The sequence below is a fragment of the Bacillus rossius genome, chromosome 10 (genome assembly GCF_032445375.1).
Source record: "Bacillus rossius redtenbacheri isolate Brsri chromosome 10, Brsri_v3, whole genome shotgun sequence".
NCBI classification, from domain to species: Eukaryota; Metazoa; Arthropoda; class Insecta; order Phasmatodea; family Bacillidae; genus Bacillus; species Bacillus rossius.
Window position 1 is genome coordinate 22,774,464 of NC_086337.1, and position 21,146 is coordinate 22,795,609.

General features: G+C 34.5%; 1 protein-coding gene across 4 annotated transcripts in view; it reads left to right on the forward strand.

Annotated features, from left to right (window-relative positions):
- Positions 1–21,146, forward strand: part of LOC134535844 (ubiquitin carboxyl-terminal hydrolase 34) — a 217,103-nt gene that overhangs the window by 106,140 nt on the left and 89,817 nt on the right. For all 4 annotated transcript variants that reach the window (XM_063375171.1, XM_063375172.1, XM_063375173.1 and 1 more), the window contains 4 exons: positions 1,372–1,583; positions 14,235–14,403; positions 15,421–15,650; positions 17,703–17,906. In XM_063375171.1, coding sequence (XP_063231241.1) covers positions 1,372–1,583; positions 14,235–14,403; positions 15,421–15,650; positions 17,703–17,906 — 815 coding nt within the window. The remainder of the gene's footprint in view (positions 1–1,371; positions 1,584–14,234; positions 14,404–15,420; positions 15,651–17,702; positions 17,907–21,146) is intronic.

Sequence of the window (21,146 nt, forward strand, 5' to 3'; positions counted from 1 at the left end):
CTATATGATGATTGTATTAGAGAAGCGAGCGATATATTATTTTTATAATATTTGAAGTGAAACCTTTTTGGAGGCTATAATTTTTGAGCGTTATGAAAAAATCTGATCGCATGAGGGGAATAGTTTGTTACGTGTTGGGGGAACAGGTAGAGGTGGAGAGTGTGACTGCGGTGATGCTACTCCAATGCATGCACTAGCGGTCGAATGGGAAAACTGCAAGGTGGTTGATAGGTACATAGCATAGTATAGCATAGCATGCTATATGCTGGTTGTAACAGCCAGAAAGGGATATGGCAGGGAAGAGGTAGAAATAACACAGCAGTATTGGTACGGAATTTTCTTAACGCTGCTCTCAATTTTTGTAACGGCTAATGATTGACACTACCATATTAATTTTATTTTAGTCAAAGTATCTACAATTTATTTATTAACGTGGAAAAGAGTTACTGATTTGTGCCATTAACTGCATAAGTATTTATTTTTATGTAAATAGTATGATTCAAATTTTAAAATATACTTATAGACTTAAGAGATAAGCTTTATAAGTGTAATTTGTTTTTTGTATGTAGACACTGTGATTTGAAATGCCAAAAGGACTTGTATACTTGTGAGATAGACGTTATAAAGTGTAATTTATGTTCAATTGGAGTGGGTTTTTATTTTATTCAGCCGGAGATAGTGATTTAACATTATGCCTGAAAATAATAAAAAGGCAGAAGTCGATAAGAGATGATATCAAAGGCAACACAGGAAAAGGCGTCAAAAGAAGTGCCAAAAAGTGCCAGTGAATGGATGCAAGAGTACTTGGCGAAGAAAAGGGCATTTTTTTCATTTGAGATCATACTCCCCATCCTTGCTAGTCTCTATTATTATCTTTCGTTCAATAAAAGCATACTAGTAATTTATCTCTATCTATACCTGATAAGTTTCACGTCTGTCACACGTGGACTCCATGCACACATTTTCTTTTTGTGTATGTACCTGAATAATACCCGAAATGAGAACTTCTTGTACCCGAAAGTACCCGCAGTAGAGATGAGTGAGAGTACCTAAATTGTGTGTGCTATAGCTAGCAACATTGAGGTCCAGTGCTAAATTTTTCAAACATATTATGCAGGAAAGTTTTTTTAAGAATCTTTTTCTGTACTTACTAAATTTGGTAAATTTACATTATGGCATCTTGCTCGACAAAATATATATTTATTATTTTGTATTGTATGGTAGGTTTGAAAACATTGTTTTCAAACGAATACAATGTACGTAAAATCAAACTAATGTTGTGATTTGGTGTTTTTCATAGTTGGTGTGAGATGTGAAGTCAAAAGATGACAACTCTGGAGAGGTTTATGATGAAACTGTTGTGTGTTACAGAGAGCATTGAAGACCCTCAGGGCTGTGTGATCGACGTTGACGGGCTGGCAAAGAAACTAGCCAAGTCAATCCTAAGTAGAGAGTACCTGGAGACGCGCCACAACACAGTCGAAGACGACGGGCTGATAGGTCTGCTTAATCTTATGTCGAATGTGCTCAAACATGATCCCCCTTTCAAAACATCCAAAGAGGGTCAAGAATTTTTGACTGAGGTATGTATTCATATTGTATTGCTAAAAATATTCTATGGTTATAAAGAGTGTTACTTCCCCCTACAATAGATGACAGGGAGTGATGACAAGAGGGGTTGGGTTAGCAATAGTGAGTACCAAAAAATCTGATTACATACATTTATTATGAACCCTTTGAATCACAAATGTTTCTGCAAGCACCAGGTACTATAATAATGCTGTTGAATAGACTAGATGTGTGATTGGGAATGCATTTGTGAACAAAAAACACCAGCTTTTAATAAAAGCCTTAATATGAATTTTGCAATACCCGTGACGATTAATCGTCTACTCTGTAAGTCCTCTTTTGCATTGAGCTCAACACAGCACGTCTTGGTTACGTGGCAGTGCATTGTCAAAAACTATTTGAATACAAATAAAAATTGGTCTATAAGCAATATTGAAAAATAAAATCAAATAAGAAAAACAGGCCTGTGTGAATATTCAAATTTTCGAATAGAAATAAAAATTGGTCTATAAGCAATATTGAAAAATAAAATCAAATAAAAAAAAATTCAAAGCAGTCATGAGGACTGCCGACAGAAGTATTGACATGCTTTTCAGTGTTGTTTCGGTTTTATTGCATTTCACCATATTGTCTTGTACCTATCTATTGCTTGTCATTATCTTAGTTTATGGATATTTAAATAACTTGTGGGTTTTTAGTTGATTACTAATTGTTTCTTTGTTAGTTCCTTTGGGTTGTCTTCACATATTTCACCCAAGTTTAAATTTTCTGAACTTATTTCCGAATACTGTAAATGTGCTACCAGCAACGAAACAGGTTATCAACAAAACTATTAAATACAATTTATATTTTTTTTTGGCATTGTTGAGAGGAAGAGTTAGAAATTTAAATGAGGTTTCCTTATTTTGCATTTAGATTTAAATATTTTGGATTTTCCTATCATTAAGCAGTTTTACTGATAAGATAATCTGTTTTCATAATTTCATGTGTTTTTTTCTAATTAATTAATATATTTTTTAAGTTTGTAATGCCTACAGGCATAAGGACGGGGTGGAACGCCATAGCATGGCAAGGATTGCGAACGGGTATTTGTAACACAACAACAATTTTTAAACAACAATAAAGTTTTAATAAAACTTAACAAAAATAAATACATGATTGCTACAGGACTAGAAAACCGGGAAAACCGGGAAATGTCAGGGAAATTAAAATGGTCAGGGAATTCCGGGAAATGTCAGGGAAAATTCTACGAATTCTGGAAATTTTAAAGTTGCTTATAATTCAAACAAAGCTTTGTTTTGATGCGCTCGTACCACTACCGAACGACTCCGCTAAAAGCCTGCTGTTTAAGGCACACGGCAACTGCAACTTTTTTTTTACTTGGTCTACGATTGTCCGTTGCAATAGGCTGTTACAACAACCCACCATAACTTCTGGCCAATCCAGGCACTCGTTTGTTCACTAGCGAACCCGGCCTTCATTTGTTCGTGTTTTGATCCTTTTTAATTTGCCCTTGAGACTTTGTGTTTTGTTCCGTTCCATGCAGTGAACTACAGAACGGGCATGGCGTCGTTTATCCTTTGAAGGCTATTTTCACGTGGAATAAGATGAGTACAAAGCTTATTACGTGAATTTAAAGGCGTTGTTTTAGGTGAAGTTAGTTTTTGATGCGATCATAAGAAAATAAAGTGCATTTTGATAAAGAAGCAATACCAATTCTCATTTTGAAAACTACCAAGCTGATATGAAAACACGTGGCTTTTGTGTGCGGTTATGTTTTTGCATTTTTTCTAACTATTTTTTTTAATTACTTTTTTTTTAGTCATGGTTCGAATCCCATTTTTCTCGAATCCGAATCCCAAACAGTACCTCGAATCCACCCCTCGAATCCGAATCCAGTTCTCAAGGGTTAATTATAAAATAATTTATAAGTTAAGTAGGGATGTGCGAAAGTGACTTTTTCCACACGAAATGAAAGTGAAAGAAAATTTATCAAGTTTCGCGAAAGTGAAACGAAAATGAATTTTTCTATGAGATAAATATATTCTTAACGAAAGTTAAGCGAAATTTTTTAATTAACAAAGAAAAAAGTGCCCCAAAATTTGCTCTTCAGTAATAAATTCTATTACATAAATAATTTTGGTACCTTTTGATATATATATATAAATATTATTATTTAATATAATCAACATCCGCCCTAGACCACACAACACAGCCCCATGTCACTCGTAAATTTCAAGAATCAATCCAGATCTTTCAGCGCACAGACTATTTCCTTTACAGTCGTAATGTCGCAGTCTATGATAATATATTTATCATGTGCATGTTACTGATGAAAAAATACGTGAATACTGCGGAACGGCCGCCATCTTGCACCACTGTCACACATGGCTAGCTCAGGAAGCTGTAGACCAGGCAAGGGACATGGTCAAAACAAAACATAGCAAATGGTTGCTGCCAAGTGGTCATTACACGCAGTGACTTGTTGACCTTTTTGTCTAATTGGCTGTATATTATGAGAATTTTATATGCCAGTCAGAGTATGTAAAATTTAAATAAAGCAGACGACAATGTTTTTGTTTGGCTGTGCGCGAATAAAAGTAGGTACGTTCTTTGTTTATGTGTATACGGTAAATACTAAATGCTGTACTAACAGTTCTGGAATGTATGTTTTACGAATATAGTACCTACACTACTGTTTGAAAGCAAATGAATCAGGTAATTTTTCAAATATTGCATGATTTTGTTTTGATACCTAGGCCTACTGTAATCACGGTTGAATTTTGTTTACTTTATCTGCCATGTTTGTTCAAATTATGATTTTACCGTATTTTCATTAATGTGAGTTTTTTTCATCACCACGTAAATTAATCTTAATGGAAATCTTTTTTCTAATTAATGTCTTTATATGATTTGCATATGTTATTACATTATTAGTAATAACAAGCAAATCATATAAAGACATTACAGTAGAATCTCAGTGCTAAGTACTTACAGGTACCTCAAGTTTTTGTACTTAGTACTGAAACATGCATATATATCTTTACAAAGAGAAAAAAAAATATATAAAAAATTGCTACAGGAGAGCCGCAATGCCATATGTATTAGCAACTGCGACTTGCTTTTTTCCCCTTATCTAGTTCTCTGAGTATATCCACTTTTTCCTTAAGCGTGAATTGCTTTCGTTTCTTTTTATCTCCAGGATCATTCATATTGTAGCACAAATACAATGCGGTGTCTAAATAACGTAACCTGAAAATAAACTCAACAATAACAATAAACAATCCCGGCACAGACATCAAACAGTATTTTTAGCGTAGCGTAACACTTTTGTCTAAATAATTAATACTTCTCTCAAACTTCCGTCTTTCGATGTATCGAATGGTGTTGTGTTGCTCACGTCGCATACTACGTACGGTATAATCTATGGTTGTGCGCGCAACTGTTTGTTAACTTTGTTTTGAGAATTTACAGGTTAGAAAATACGTTGCGGTGGTATTTGTGTATCTTTGTTCTACTACATTAATCATTTAGCTGGAAATTTATTTACCAGTTTAAGTAAATTTTGGTGTAGTAATGCCACGCTACTAGTAGAATTTTTACGTTATAGTGAAAATATGATACTTTAAACTGAAACCGTTTTGCATGGCGAAGATACGATTTTTGGCGGGGACTTAAAAAAAATTCGTTAAGTGAAATATACTTTATAATAAAGTACGTTATTGTACCGGTATTCTACTGTACATTTTTATTAAATTACGAGTTCTTTTTCAACTAGAACAAACGGAACTTCGGTAAGCTATTGAACTTTCGTTTGGCTCGAAATATTTCGCTAAAAACGAACTTCGACAGATGAAATTCTTACTGAAATCGAAAATGAAAGTAGCAAAATTTCGATTTCGGTATCGGTATACCGAACATTCGCACAACCCTAAAGTTAAGAGAAAAAATTAAACATTATGCAGAATTATTTAACCCTTTAAATTTTTATTTAAAAAAACAAGGATTTTGACACGGTCTGGATCAAGCCGATTCCGTTTTTGGTCACATATGTTTACTGCAGTGCTGAACAAACGTTCAGAGAACACTGTCGCAGGTGGTGAACACAAATATTTTTTGGACAGTTTATGTAGCCTGGGTGAACACGCAGACTGAGTTTTCCAGTATTCGAGAATGTTTATTTCTGGGTTAACTGTAGGATCACGTAATAATCTGGTCACTTCATCAATTGCTGTAGAATCCGACTTGGTGGGTTTTAGGCATTCAGGCATTATCTGTGAGTACAGTGATTCATGTATCCACGGAAATCGGAAAACGAAATTCAACATCCGACGGAACAATATTTTGTAGTTACCAACTTGACATTTGTTTAAAGTCCCAAATGAAGGTAAACGCTTTCCTGAAATATTTAATGGAAACTGGAAGGCGCCATCTTGTCTTCAATGGTTTTAGGCCATACGAAATATTGTCGTGCGTCTTTTAAAATAAGCCTCACTAAAGCATAGTGATTAATATGCCCGAAGTTAAAAGTGACGGGGTGTTTTCTATAGTTTACCCATTAAAATTTTTTATATTAATATTAGTTATTTTTTATGTTGCTCAAAATGATTGGCTAACAAATTCATTGGTTGGCCATCATGGAATTCTCAGATAATACATATTTTAACGTTGGTAGTCTACACAAATCAAACTTGGTCCTAAAAAAATTCATAATTAGAACGTGTATCAGAATATTTAAAATTGAATTGCGATTAAAATACATGTGTACAAATACAAATACAAATACAAATGCATCCATGTTCATGAATATAAAGTAAGTTTCCCAAATCAGTACATGCTTCATAATTTTTTTTATATAATAATGAATTAAAAGTACAATACAGTAGAACCTCGTTAATCCGTGATGCGCTAATTCGGGAATCGGATAATCCGGGACGATTTAAAAGAGAAGAAAAAAAAAGAGAAGTAAAAATTGTCAGCGCTTAAAATTAACGTCACGCGGGCCGGCGGCCGGCAAACATAGTCCAGGAAACCAAGACTTAAAAAGGCACAAACCTGTGAAAAATTTGTCCAAAGCTGAATTTTTGCACAGTTGTAGATTTGACTATGCTTAATAACATACCGAAAGTTTACCGCAGTAGACCTTGTGCGTATCACCGAAAATTTGCATTTAAGTCCTAGATGACAGCAACTTACATCAGTCCATTAAAATGCTACCAATTTGTACAGTTTTTAATTTAGACTGTCCATAAAACTACCAAAATAATCTTGAGACTCTAATACAGCCATTAATGTTGTAAAAAACATAAATTGTTAATATTAAAAATTAGATATTAAGCGATTAATTCATGACATATTATTTTTTATCTTTGCCACTCAGATAAAAATACTATTTACACCAATTTGAAGAGTCCAATGCGAAAAATGTCCAAATAAATGTTTTTGGTTATACCTTTAGCTTTAAGACAGTATATTTATAAAGAGTCTAACGTAATTAGTTGGCTCATTAAAGCGGCCCGAGCGTTGCAGTGTACTGCGGCCGTACTGATCTCTCACGGCCACCGCCGTTCCAGCGCGGCATTACGACACACTGCGTACTGAGACACTCATTCAATTGGGTCTTATTTAGGGATTACTTAAAACATAGCTAATTCATATGAGAGGGTGCATGTTACATGTAATAAGATATGCATTTTTTTCTTATATGAATGTTTTTTGATACAATAATATTAACAATAAACGATTTCTGCTTGGAACTTGTAAATGAAAAACTCTAGAGGACCTCTGGTTTTATATCTGCATGGATTTATTCTGTTTCAAAAATTTTATTATTAAAAAATATTTTTTTAGCAACAATTTTTTTTTATTTCTGATACTTTTTTTTATTATCGATCAGAACAATGCAAAATTTTAATGTAGCCTGTATTCGACAAAATGAAAAATTATACATTTACTTCTTTAAAATCAGTTTACTACATAACAATTGAATAAAACGATACATCGTAAATGTACTCCGAGTTTTTTTTTTTTTTCACTTTTACAACATAATTCCTATAATAATAGGGTTTTTTTTTTCCAGAAAATAAATAAAACACGAGTTGTGTTGTAAAACGTATAGGTAGCATTACATATTCAGTTTTTTTTTAAAATAAGTTAATGCATTTGAGTGCTGCGCCTAGCTGACGTCGTTGGATTGCTAGTGGCAAAGAGCGGTGGTGGATGTTTTTGCAAGAATTTGACCTATTTTATGACCCTACCTGTGAGAGGGTGTTCGTACTAGAAATCCTAACGGTTAAGGAAACTATCCATTCTCTGTAGTCACGTACGGGTGTGCTACTCGCGCAATATCGTCAAAAATCACAACTTTCCGGGACGTTCGGTCATTTCTCGGTTAGCTCTGGTTTCACCATAGTAAACAGAACAAAATCTTGTCTGTAGTGATATCATATTCCTATTACCGTAGTAGTATGGCGTTTGAGGACAAACCAAGTTTGCTGTATACTGGGAGCCTACTTAAAAAAAGTATTTATAGAGTTATTAAATTATTTACGAAACACAATTTTGTGGATCTTTGGGAAATTATCATTTAGGACTTAACTGCTCGTTATTGGTGAAATCACAAAGGATCATCGGTAAACTTTTGACATGTTACTAAGAAACGTTTATTCTACAACTGTACAAAGTTTCTGCTTTGGGATAATTTTCCATGTTTCTTAACAGAGAAATTCGTCCCGACCCCAAGCCGACTTCGGCAACCTCACAGTAGTACATACTACACGGCTCGGATAGCTTCAGGGGTCAAACAAATAGTATGAGACCCTTAACAAATATACCAATTTAAAGAAGAATAAATATTCAACAACGTTTATTGAAAACGATTTTCACGCAGGGCTCTTTATATTTAGGTAAGATGTATTAACTTTTCCGTAAAATTGAATGAAAATGAATTTCTCAACTTAAATGATTTAAATTGTCTATTTTATATAAAGATGTTAAAACTGTGTACTTTTTATTACTATCCTCAGATAGGACAATGTTTCTAGATTATTTTGGGTTCCATACTGTCAGTCTACTCCATAAACTGCATTTGCAATATCCATTATTGTGGATCGTTGCAGAAAATTGACATTTTGGGCTTAACTGCTCGTTTTTGGCGTGACGCACAAGGTTTGCATCGGTAAACTTTTGATATGTTACTAAGAAACGTTCACTCTACAACTGTACAAAGTTTTTTCTTTGGGATAATTTTCTATGTATTAAAAACCTTTGTTTCTTTACAGCGAAATTCGTCCCGACCCGAGCCTACTTCGACAACATCGCAGTAGTACACACTACGCGGCTCGGATCGCTTCAGCGGTCAGACTAATTGTATGAGACACTTAAAAAATATACAAATTTAAAGATGAATAAATATGCAACAACGATTACTTTAAGCGATTTCCATTTTGGGCTCTTTAAGATTATGTAAAATGTATTTATATTTCCTAAAAATTGAATGAAAGTGAATTCGTTAACTTTAATGATTTAAATTGTCTATTTTATAGAAAGATGTTTAAACTTAGTACTTTTTATTACTATCCTCAGATAAGGCAATGTTTCTAGATTATTTTGGGTTCTATACTGTCAGTCTACTCCATAAACTGCATTTGCAATATCCATTATTGTGGATCGTTGCAAAAAATTGACATTTTGGGCTTAACTGCTCGTTTTTGGCATGACGCACAAAATTTGCATCGGTAAACTTTTGATATGTTACTAAGAAACGTTCACTCTACAACTGTACAAAGTTTCTTCTTTGGGATAATTTTCCATGTATTAAAAACCTTTGTTTCTTTACAGCGAAATTCGTCCCGACCCGAGCCTACTTCGACAACATCGCAGTAGTACACACTACGCGGCTCGGATCGCTTCAGCGGTCAGACTAATTGTATGAGACACTTAAAAAATATACCAATTTAAAGATGAATAAATATGCAACAACGTTTACTCTAAGCGATTTCCATTTTGGGCTCTTTAAGATTATGTAAAATGTATTTATATTTCCTAAAAATTGATTGAAAGTGAATTCGTTAACTTTAATGATTTAAATTGTCTATTTTATAGAAAGATGTTTAAACTTAGTACTTTCTATTACTATCCTCAGATAGGGCAATTTTTTTAGATTATTTTGGGTTCCATACTGTCAGTCTACTCCATAAACTGCATTTGCAATATCCATTATTGTGGATCGTTGCAAAAAATTGACATTTTGGGCTTAACTGCTCGTTTTTGGCATGACGCACAAAATTTGCATCGGTAAACTTTTGATATGTTACTAAGAAATGTTCATTCTAAAACTGTACAAAGTTTTTTCTTTGGGATAATTTTCCATGTATTAAAAACCTTTGTTTCTTTACAGCGAAATTCGTCCCGACCCGAGCCTACTTCGACAACATCGCAGTAGTATACACTACGCGGCTCGGATCACTTCAGCGGTCAGACTAATTGTATGAGACCCTTAAAAAATATACCAATTTAAAGATGAATAAACATGCAACAACGTTTACTCTAAGCGATTTCCATGTTGGGCTCTTTAAGTTTATGTAAAATGTATTTATATTTCCTAAAAATGAATGAAAGTGAATTCGTTAACTTTAATGATTTAAATTGTCTATTTTATAGAAAGATGTTTAAACTTCGTACTTTTTATCACTATACTCAGATAGGGCAATGTTTCTAGATTATTTCGGGTTCCATACTGTCAGTCTAATCCATAAACTGCATTTGCAATATCCATTATTGTGGATCGTTGCAAAAAATTGATATTTTGGGCTTAACTGCTCGTTTTTGGCGTGACGCACAAGGTTTGCATCGGTAAACTTTTGATATGTTACCAAGAAACGTTCATTCTACAACTGTACAAAGTTTCTTCTTTGGGATAATTTTCCATGTATTAAAAACCTTTGTTTCTTTACGGCGAAATTCGTCCCGACCCGAGCCTACTTCGACAACCTCGCAGTCGTATACACTACACGGCTCGGATCACTTTAGCGGTCAGACACATTGTACCAAACTCTCAACAAATAAACTAATTTAAAGTTTAAGAACTTTGCAACTACTTTTATTTAATGTTTTCAAATCGGGCTATACGTGTTTTTGTAATACGTATTTTCGTTTGTGCCCTTTTTTTCAGAACACCTCTCTTCTAATATTATTGAATAAATATCATATTTAGTCAAACGTAGTGAAAGATTTTTAAATTTAATCATTGAGAATAATGTTTTGAGTAAGTTTTGGTTTGCTATTCTGAAAGTATACTTTAGTAATTACGTCATAGTGCCATATTGTTGAGTGGTCAATAAAGTATTATTTAGGACTTAACTTCTCGTATCGGTGTTCCGCACAAGGTTTGCGGAGGTAAACATTTCAAATGTTGCTAGAAAACTTGAATGTTACCACTGTTTTAAATTTTAGTTAGGAGCAAATTTTACAAAGATTTAAAATCTTCGATTTCGTGGGAGTGAGAGTGGCCACAGCGCTTGCGGCTGTGGCTCTGTCGCAGTGCGTAGACGACATTGATAAGCTCGGGAGTCTCTAGTGATCCTATAAATTAAGCTAGACTTTTGAGAGATATGTCCCTGTAAAGCTTAAGAACTATACAACAACTTTTGTTAAAGAATTATTTGCGTAAGACCCTTTATTTGTAAGTGAATTGTCTTTTTATTGCCTTCACTGATGTAAAAAAACTTATTTCATTAATTTAACATTTTTTTTCTTACCTTTAATATTAACTTTTAGAACTTTATTCATTATCAATGTGAGTAGTAGTGCTTTAAGATTATTTTCATATAGCTATCGAGAGTCTACGGTAAAAAGTGCAAAAATGGGAAGCATTTTAATGAACTGCTGCAAGTCGCTGTCATCTAGGACTTAACTGCAAATTTTCAGTGATACGCACAAGGTCTACAGCGGTAAACTTTCGGTATGTTATTAAGCATAGTCGACTCTACCACTGTGCAAAAATTCAGCTTTGGACAAATTTTTCACAGGTTGAAACCTTTGTTTCCTGGGCTAACACTACAAGCCATCGCGTGGGCCGCCAAACTCTGCAACGCTGTTTGTACCGACCCTTTGTGTCGCCCCCCTTTCAGCTGTCACATTTGTCACTCTTTAAACTTGAGGGGGATGTCCTGACTTCTGCTTCCCGTCTCCCTTTGTTTGTTTCCACCCGCCAACGCACGGCAGGCGCCTGGCGAGTGACGTGTCTGGCTGGCATTCGGCTGTACAAGGGCGAGGGGGGAGGGTGAAAGGTCAGCACGATCTTATCTTTCTCTCTTCGGCTGTTGTAAATGACCGTTAACTAATGGCTAGGCAGTGCTGTATTTCTTTAAGCCGAGACACTAATTCGAAGACGGCCGGCCCTTACCTAGAACGGCCTTAACCCAGCTGCACGCCGGTGTCTGAGAAGCTTGACAAGACCTTCCGGGCTTTTAATCGCTAGTCCGTGAAATTCGGTAATCCGTGATTATCTCGGTCCCGACCATCACGTATTACGAGGTTCTACTGTACCTCAATAGGATGTGTTCCAAGGAAAACGTAAACAGGCCAAGTAAATTGTAAGCATTTAAGTTTTTAAAGTACTACATTTACATCAATATTTTTCCTCGAATCCCGAATCTTTTCCCTCGAATTTCGAATCTTTCGAATACTAGAGATTCGGTGGGATTCGAGGATTCGAGGATTCGACCGGCCCATCCCTATTTTTTTTTCAACCGTTATAATCCGTGAGTTCTGTTGCGTGACACATTGTGTATAAAAAAATATGCATAACTAAACATGTTTTCCCCCAGAATCGTTAGTTAACATTGTAAGAATGTAAGAGTATTGCCTGTTGTAATGCTGCTATTGTAATTCTCTAAGTAGGCCCGTTATATTGCTAGGTGTGAATTTGTAATAGTTTTTGTATATTTGTAGTAATATTTTTTTAAGAATTCATAAACAATAATTTTTTAACCTAACCTGAAAATATTAATATGTACTTTTTTTTTAGCTTAGAGATGTCGAAGAAAACTACTTTTAAGGAGAATTGGCTCAAGGAGTCACAGTTTCAGCATATCAAACCCTCTGCTAAAAACATAAATTCTGCGTACTGCACTTTGTGCTACAAAAGTATTCAACTCGGCAATATGGGCCGAAGAGCTCTCACCAGCCGTGTTGAAGAAAAAAAAACACATTCGCAATCCTGCCGTCAAAATAACACAATAAAAAAACCTTAGTTTACCTCATGTTGAAATTTTTATATTACATTTAATCATTTGCACGTTGATATTTATGGTATGTACTTCATAAGAAAGTCAGGGAATTTTTCTCTTAAATTTCTGGAAAACTGGGAAAAGTCAGGGAATTCTAAGATTCTATTTCTGTAGCAACCATGTAAATAACAAGGTGATCATTACGTAACAAGAGTTTAACACACACAGCAAAAGTGAACGAGCCATTATCAAGGCTACAAAAGGTTAGATTTTACGCCGGCGCGACGTGGTACAAAACATGCGCGGTCCCATTAAGGGGCCTCGAAAGAGGGCGTCACAAGGTAGACGCATTGAAACTGCCAAATTACAAGATTGCCAAAATGCAGGGAAAACCCACTGCCTTATGCGCATTACATGCGTTACAAAAGTAAGTTACATTATCTAAAAATTAAAATTTATCATACGTTTTACGTACGTCGAGGGCTCAGGGGAGAACAGTTACAAACCAATGAAGTTAAATTAAATCGAGTTACATGAAATCCAAAAGAAATTTTCCAGGTGGCGATCGAAAGGGAATTTAGACAAAACACACACAAAATTCAACAAACGTTTACATTATGGCAAGGGCCACCGCCTTACTCTAACTTACATTTTCTTTCCCCCGAGGTCGTGCACGTCGTACAAAGTTAAAGTCTAACTGACTGACTACATGCTGGCTAACAATTACTTGAGCTCTCAAAAGAGACTAAACGAGATCAGACGAGCTAGTTGATACTAGAAGAACAAGAAGAACAAGACCGAATAAATTGAAAACGTCTGCTTTTATAACATATGTGCCGCGCAGTGCGCATGCGCCGAACGGAGGAGGAGAGGGGAGAAGCAAGCAGGCATACACTAGGAGGAGGAAGGAAAGAAGGGACGACGAGCCGCCGCCCGCGCAGACGCGCGGTGTTTGAAAGAAGCGGCTATCCTAACGCTTCAAGTTTGTAACTGAAATTTATATCAAAAATCTTTTGACTTCTTGCTTGCTATGTAAGTTTTCAACTAATCTATTCGCACTGCTGCTCAAAATCAGTGCAAGTGATGCAGTTTTTCAACTAAGCTCTTTCCACTGGGCCGGAGTGGCTGGGATTCAGAGCGAAGGCGGTAACAGGGGCGCGGAGATTTGTCAATAAACTTTAAATGGGAAGAAATACAAAAAAAAAATAGTGTAGACCTTAATTTATTCATAAATAAATTTGCAACCATTTTTGTTTTATCTCTACCATGCACCATTTTTGATATATAGTGTGAAATATTGACATTTTTGGAAGGGTTGGGAATCCGACTGAATGCTTAGGGTGTGTGTGTTTACACACACACACACACACACACACACACACACACACACATATATATGTATTAAAAATAACCAATGAGCTCTCTTTGCTGCAGGTGTTTGAATTCTTGTTCGCCCTGCCGAACCCTCGCAAGCGTCATGTCCCAAAGTGCAAGTCGCAGACGTCTCGCTCTGCTGCATATGACTTGCTGGTAGAGCTAGTGAAAGGCGCGCCTAGCAACTACCATATTTTGTTCGGGAAGCTGCTAGACCAACATAAGCCAGGTGAGGCTAATAAGGTTACTAAATATAAATATGTATTTAAATAACCTTCATTACATGAAGGTTTTCAACTGTACATTTTTTATTAGGTTGTAATCCAGTATGTTTTCCAATTTATTCATTCTTAAATTTATTAACTTTGAAAGATGGTATAGGTTGCTGATAATTTTGAAAAAGTTTTGTTTTTGTTCAATGTTTTTATATACATAGGTAAATATGGAATTCTGCTTTAAATACAGGTGACAGTTACAAATTTATGTCTTGTTTTAGTGTGTTGTACATAAAAACATCTACAGTGTTAGGTTACAATTTGGTGCACTGAGCATTTTGGCCTTTTATAATTTGGGGCTCGGAAATTTCACGAATCGCAAAAATGGTTGATTTCACAAAATAAATAAAATATTTACCTTTTTTAAACCATATCAACATTATTTAATACAACCGAATGCGGAAAAAAAGTTAAATGAAAGTTATTACGATGTGCACACCTATGTTAAATTTCAACTTCCAAATAAACGTCTCGTGTGTGATGTTTGACATTGTCATCATCATCATTATCCGTCAATCATCATCATCATCATCCGTCAATCATCATCATCATCATCCGTCAATCATCATCATCATCCATCAATCATCATCATCATCCATCAGTCATCATCATCATCCATCAATCATCCATCAATGATCATCATCTTCAATCATCATCATCAATCGTACATCATCAATCATCATCAACTGTTCATCATCCATCATCAATCATCAATTGTACATCATCAATCATCATCATCAATCGTACATCATCAATCGTACATCATCAATCGTACATCATCAATCATCATCATCAATTGTACATCATCAATCATCATCAACTGTACATTATCAATCATCCATCATCCATCATCAATCATCATCCATCATCAGTGCTGATTTTCCTAGAATAATTTGAACTCTCTTTGAACGTGCAGTTTGCGCGGTGCCGATGTCTGATCGGTTGATGATGCATGGACTGGTCGGTGGCAGGGCCGCACTCCCCCTACCCGTGGGACTACTGGCCGCACGAGGATGGGCGCTCGGACTGCGGCTACGTGGGGCTCACGAACCTGGGCGCGACATGCTACATGGCCTCCTGCATGCAGCACCTGTACATGATGCCCCAGGCGCGGTCCTCCATCCTGCGGGCCCGGTGCGACGCCAGCAGCAAGCACGAGCACACGCTGCGCGAGCTGCAGAGGATGTTCGCATACCTGCTCGTGAGCACACCTGTTCATTGGAGATTTGCTACCATATCATTTATAAAACAGAGAGATTTCAATGATAATGTTCTAATTTTATAAATTCTGTATCCAATAAGTGAAATACTGAAATGCTTCTTAATACCTATTCACCAAAATATTATACATAATTTTGGGTGTTATACATAATATGTGTTTTTATTTCCTTGTTTATAGTTATATATTTTTGTTATAAGAATGTATAGGACATAATTCAGCAATAATTTGTGTGTTTGAAAAATTATTATTTTAAAAATAAGTTATTAGTAAATTAATTTTTTTTTTTCCCTTTCCATATGGTCAATACATTTTAGGTGCAATCTTCAAGCTAAGTTAATTACATTCATTGTATTTGATGTATTAAAAGACTAAAATTTTTGTGATTTAAATTTTGTTAAAAAAAAATTTTTTCTCGTAAATTTAAGTGTATTTTGATGGTCTGTTGTGCATTAATTTATTTGTAGGTATTACTTCACTTTTATTGCAATTTCACAATTCACCATAGTCAAGAAGATGTTTTAAGAAATTTCATTTTGTATTCTGCAGCACAGTGCACTCATATTTTCTATATGTTACAATTGTCTGTGATTACGATTTGTTTATTCATTTCCTTTTCACTGTACTGTTTCTTGCTAACTGCTGTTTATTTTGGATGTTATATATATATATATATATATATATATATATATATATATATATATATATATATATATATATATATATATATATATATATCACTTCTTCAGTGGGGAAACTGGAAAGATTATAGGAATGTTCTGATGAACTTAATCAACTTTGAATTAAGATGCTAAAACTATCGATAAGAGCCACTCTAGTTGGCTTCTGTCCTTGTAGTTTCAACCATCCGCCTTCTTCATCATTATTAAATTCATAATGTTTTAGCTTGTAACTTGTGTTTGTGTTTAGTTCAATGTTAAATGCAGTGGAACTTAAGTTTAAAGTTCCTCACTTTAAAAGATTTCTCACTTTAAATTATATATTTTCACACGCCTACAAGATGTTGAAAATTCATTATCAGTAAGCCTAAGCAAACATTTAAATTTTTGAATATCAAAATAAATATTTTATTATTTATAGTTGGTTAATATTTGAATACTAACACTTCGAAAATACGAATATTCAGTCGTTTACGAATACGGCTGTGCGGGATCTCGAATGTCTGAAATAATTTCAGGATTACAGAAGGGTTTCTCATTGGGCGGGGACAAAATTTCCAAAGGATTTTTGTAATGTTTTAGTGTTATTTATGAAGAGTTTTTTTGCTGCATCTGGTCACCTAAATTTTGAGAAAAGTAATATAGTTAAGCCGAATTTAACATAGTGATTCGAATCCATTACTAACACTCGCGTTATCAGGTAAAGCATTTTGGAGAAGAGAGTCTGGCAGGTTGTTAAAAATAGATTAGAACTGACAGCATACTGTTAAGGATAAATGTGTGTCTGTAAAAATCAAAACACTGATGTTAAAGTTGACAGTTTTCAGATCAGAGGGTAGAAACACGTCATACCAGCTCTGTGATTAGTTTCATTCTGAATGTGGTAGTGAAAAGAAAAAATTTGTATGGATCTTGTGGAAAACATCTGGTAGCTTAATATTTACCTTTTAAAATTTGAATATTTCAACAAAATTCTGCCTATAGTAATTGTAGATGACTTAACCAACCTTTCACTTAAGTATTATTTATCTCATTTCCCAGAAGCCACTACACTACACTACGCATTTACTTTTTCTTTCAATATGTATTTGTTATATGTGAAAAAAACATTTTTAGTGGGATTCTAATTCTTACTATTCAAATTCTATATTTGTATTCGAGAATAATTTGATGTTCATATTCATATTCAATTAGAACTAAAAAACTTATTTGCTAGGCCTTATTATCAGTTCAGTATTATGTACTTTCATTATTCGGTACCAAAAATGCAGTTTTTTTTAGGCACATTGTTTTGAGATTTCTTTGTAGTACGGTGAGTATATACATGTGGCTAACTATATGTATTTGTTTGCAGGAAAGTGAACGGAAGGCTTACAACCCACGTAGTTTCTGCAAGGTATACACCATGGACCACCAACCTTTGAACACTGGTGAACAGAAGGATATGGCGGAGTTCTTCATAGATCTCGTCTCGAAACTGGAAGAGATGACCCCCGAACTGAAGAAATTAGTCAAGACCCTGTTTGGTGGTGTCATCAGCAACAATGTTGTTTCTCTAGTAAGTATTTTTTTTTTTTAATAATATTTCTGCATTTAGCATTTATCCAATGAAAGATATTTATAAAATAATTTCGGCTCCTAGCAATCAGTGATCCAAAGGAATTTTTTTTTTGTGTGTTTATTATTTAAATCATTTTCACACCTGAAACTCATTGTGAAAACATTAAATTTTTATATATACCATAAATTATTTTTTAAATTAAAGTATGTCTTATAGATTTAATAAAGGGAAAAAACCATACAGTGAAGATAATGTACAGAAATAGCATTACAGTACATGTGATTACACACATTACAAAAACAAATTTAATTCTATCATTTGGCTGCTATAAAATAACATTATTTTAATTACTATGCCATCAAATATTAGGGTTGACATGTATCGTAATAAAGAGAGGCGACAGTAACCAAAAGAAAACTGCATACTAATCTTTTGTGTAGAGGCAACAAAGCATTCAAAGCAAGACCAAGAATTGTTTGCTTTAGGGGAAGCATTTCTCGCAATCTACATCATAAACAGAACAGCATTCAGAAGCAAGCCATTACAAAACATTTAATTGGAACACTACAGTAAAGTTACAGGAGAATATTACTGACTTTAACTTGAAGAAAAATCAAGTAAAACTTAGTTAAAATGATAAGGATTATTTTAAAAACTTGTCAACACATCTGCCTCATACAATTCTATGAGATTTAATTTTTTTATTCTACACTTAACTATCTCACCGTATTAAAGAATATGTTTTGTTAATTTAGTCATAATTTTTAATGTTAACTACCCATAAATACTCAGCAATCCATTACTTATTGTTGGCTGCCCCCTTAACTAGAGCGACAACTGATAACCTCGGCAACCTCCCAGAAGTTAGGTCTACCGCACACCGTATGGACGTCAAAACAATAAAATACAGTAAAACTCGCTCAAGACGTTCCCGCATACTTAATAGGTTTTTCCATTATAATATTTAAATGATTATTTCCTTGATCACTTCCATATATCCCTATGTTAATTTTTCCCATTCAAAATTTGTACGTTTAAAGATGCTTCCCACATATAATTTTCATCATTTAAGGAATAAAATAATTTAATAAAGTTTATCTTTTCACTCTTAATTTCCTTCATTCGAGGCATAATGTCTAATTAATACACATCAAACCACTAGCCATTCATTGACATATTTGCGTGACACATGATGCAACTGGTACAGCAATTTTGAGGAACTAATCACAGTTTCATTGTTTGTTGAGCACTGTAGTAAAAAAATTTATATGGTGGACGTAATGATGAACATTTTAGTTTACTCGTCTTGCTGATTTCCGTTTTTGGCTGTTCTTATACCGTATTTACCTGTAAATATGCATAATTTTTCATAAAACTTGTGTTTAAAATCATGGTATGAGACATTAAAAAATTGACTATGCTGCATGGCAAAACTGCATAGTGCACTGGTTCCTTCTAACTTCAAGGTTGGTTGACCTGCTACTGCTTAGTAGGGATGTTACCGATGCATCGGCAAGAGATCGGAACCGGCCGATTTAAGGTAAATCACTGATTCTCAAAGAATCGGCAAACGTCCGATTTATTCCGATTCCGATTCTGATTCCGATTGTAATAATTTATAGATTTATACTTTATACAGATAATTTTTTTAATAATCTTCAGTACATACTTCACTACGATACCCAGATTTATATTAACGGAAACACTCAATTACCAAAATCTCATAAGGCCGAACGATGTTATTTTTCCAGCGGTAAAAAAAACCTGTACTGCAATGATCGCGTATAATTATGAACACTAAAAATTAATACAAAAAATATTTCATTTTAAATAAAAACTAATTTCACGATTTTCACGCATGTTAATCTGTCGTTTCTTGCGTGCATTTAAGGTTAATTCTACTACAGGCTAGAAACATTGTCTAATGGGCGAGTTTGGCACGGGAAAAAATTCTGTCGCTAGGTGCGCTGGCATAGCAGCAGTATATCTTGTTTACTTTTTTTTTATTTTGAAAAAAAAGATGCCCGGCTATGGTGGTGAGAATGAGAGGTAAACGTGACGGTAAGTCAAATACGTTAGTTTGTTTGGTATTTAGTTGAATGCGTTTTTATTGCGGAAATTGTAATGAACAATTTTTCCATTAAGAATATATGAATTCTTAAACTTTTTTTGTTGCTTTTGCGTACGTGAAGAAAAACTATTAGTTTAACGGTAATTTCTTGCAGATGTGTTGGTACTACGTTTTTTTAAAGCAATGTTAAGGTTAATTCTGCTACAAGATAAAATTTACGCTTTTCTTATTCTGAATTTAATGTGAACTGACAAGTTATAAACAAATTACTCTTTCACTTTGAAATAAATATGCAAGAGACCGCCATGAAAGCATTAAAACAAATGAATGTGGTGCTTGGATCGAACAACACTGCTATCTAGAGGCGAAACCATTTAGTGTGCCAAACTTATAACATTGATCTTCCTAACGTAAACAATTCACGTCAATTATATAGAAAGCTTCCAATGTGAGGTGCTGTTTGAGTGTTTGGTTATAATTAGTAAATGCGATGGCAAAGAGTATTGTTTGGAATTATTTTTCCGTTAAATCAACTGACGAGTCGATTACGATTTGTAATTCGTGCGAATGTTGTATTAAGAGAGGTGGAAAAAACAAACGAACAGTCAATACCACAAATCTTCAAAATCACTTGCGAAGGAAACATAACATCGTCATTGTTAAAAACCGTGTTGTGTCACACACTAATCCTATATCAAGTTCACAAAGTGAAGATGATCCGGGCATCCCCATTTTCAGTGCTGGTAGTAGTGCACAAATATTATTTTCCCTTTCATCTCCACGTTCCACTGTAACTTCAGCTCCAGGAATAAATTTACAGAAAGAAGTAGTAAAGACTCTTTCAGCTTCATCACCCGGAGTTCTAAGGCAACCAACATTGATGGCCATCAATAAACAAAACAAAGATGCTTGGCAGTGATGATCCCAGTAGTAAGGCAATAACTAAAAAAAATAGCAAATGATAGTCAGCACTAATAGTCTCCCATTTTCTGTTGTTGAAGATATCGGTTTTCACAGATTAATTTCCCATCTAGAGCCAAGATACCATATGGTAACAAGGCAGCATCTGGCAAATACTGTGATACCAGATATGTATTAGAAATTGAAGTGTCAAGTCATGAATGAATTAGCAAGTGCAGAAAACATTGCAGTAACTAGTGACATTT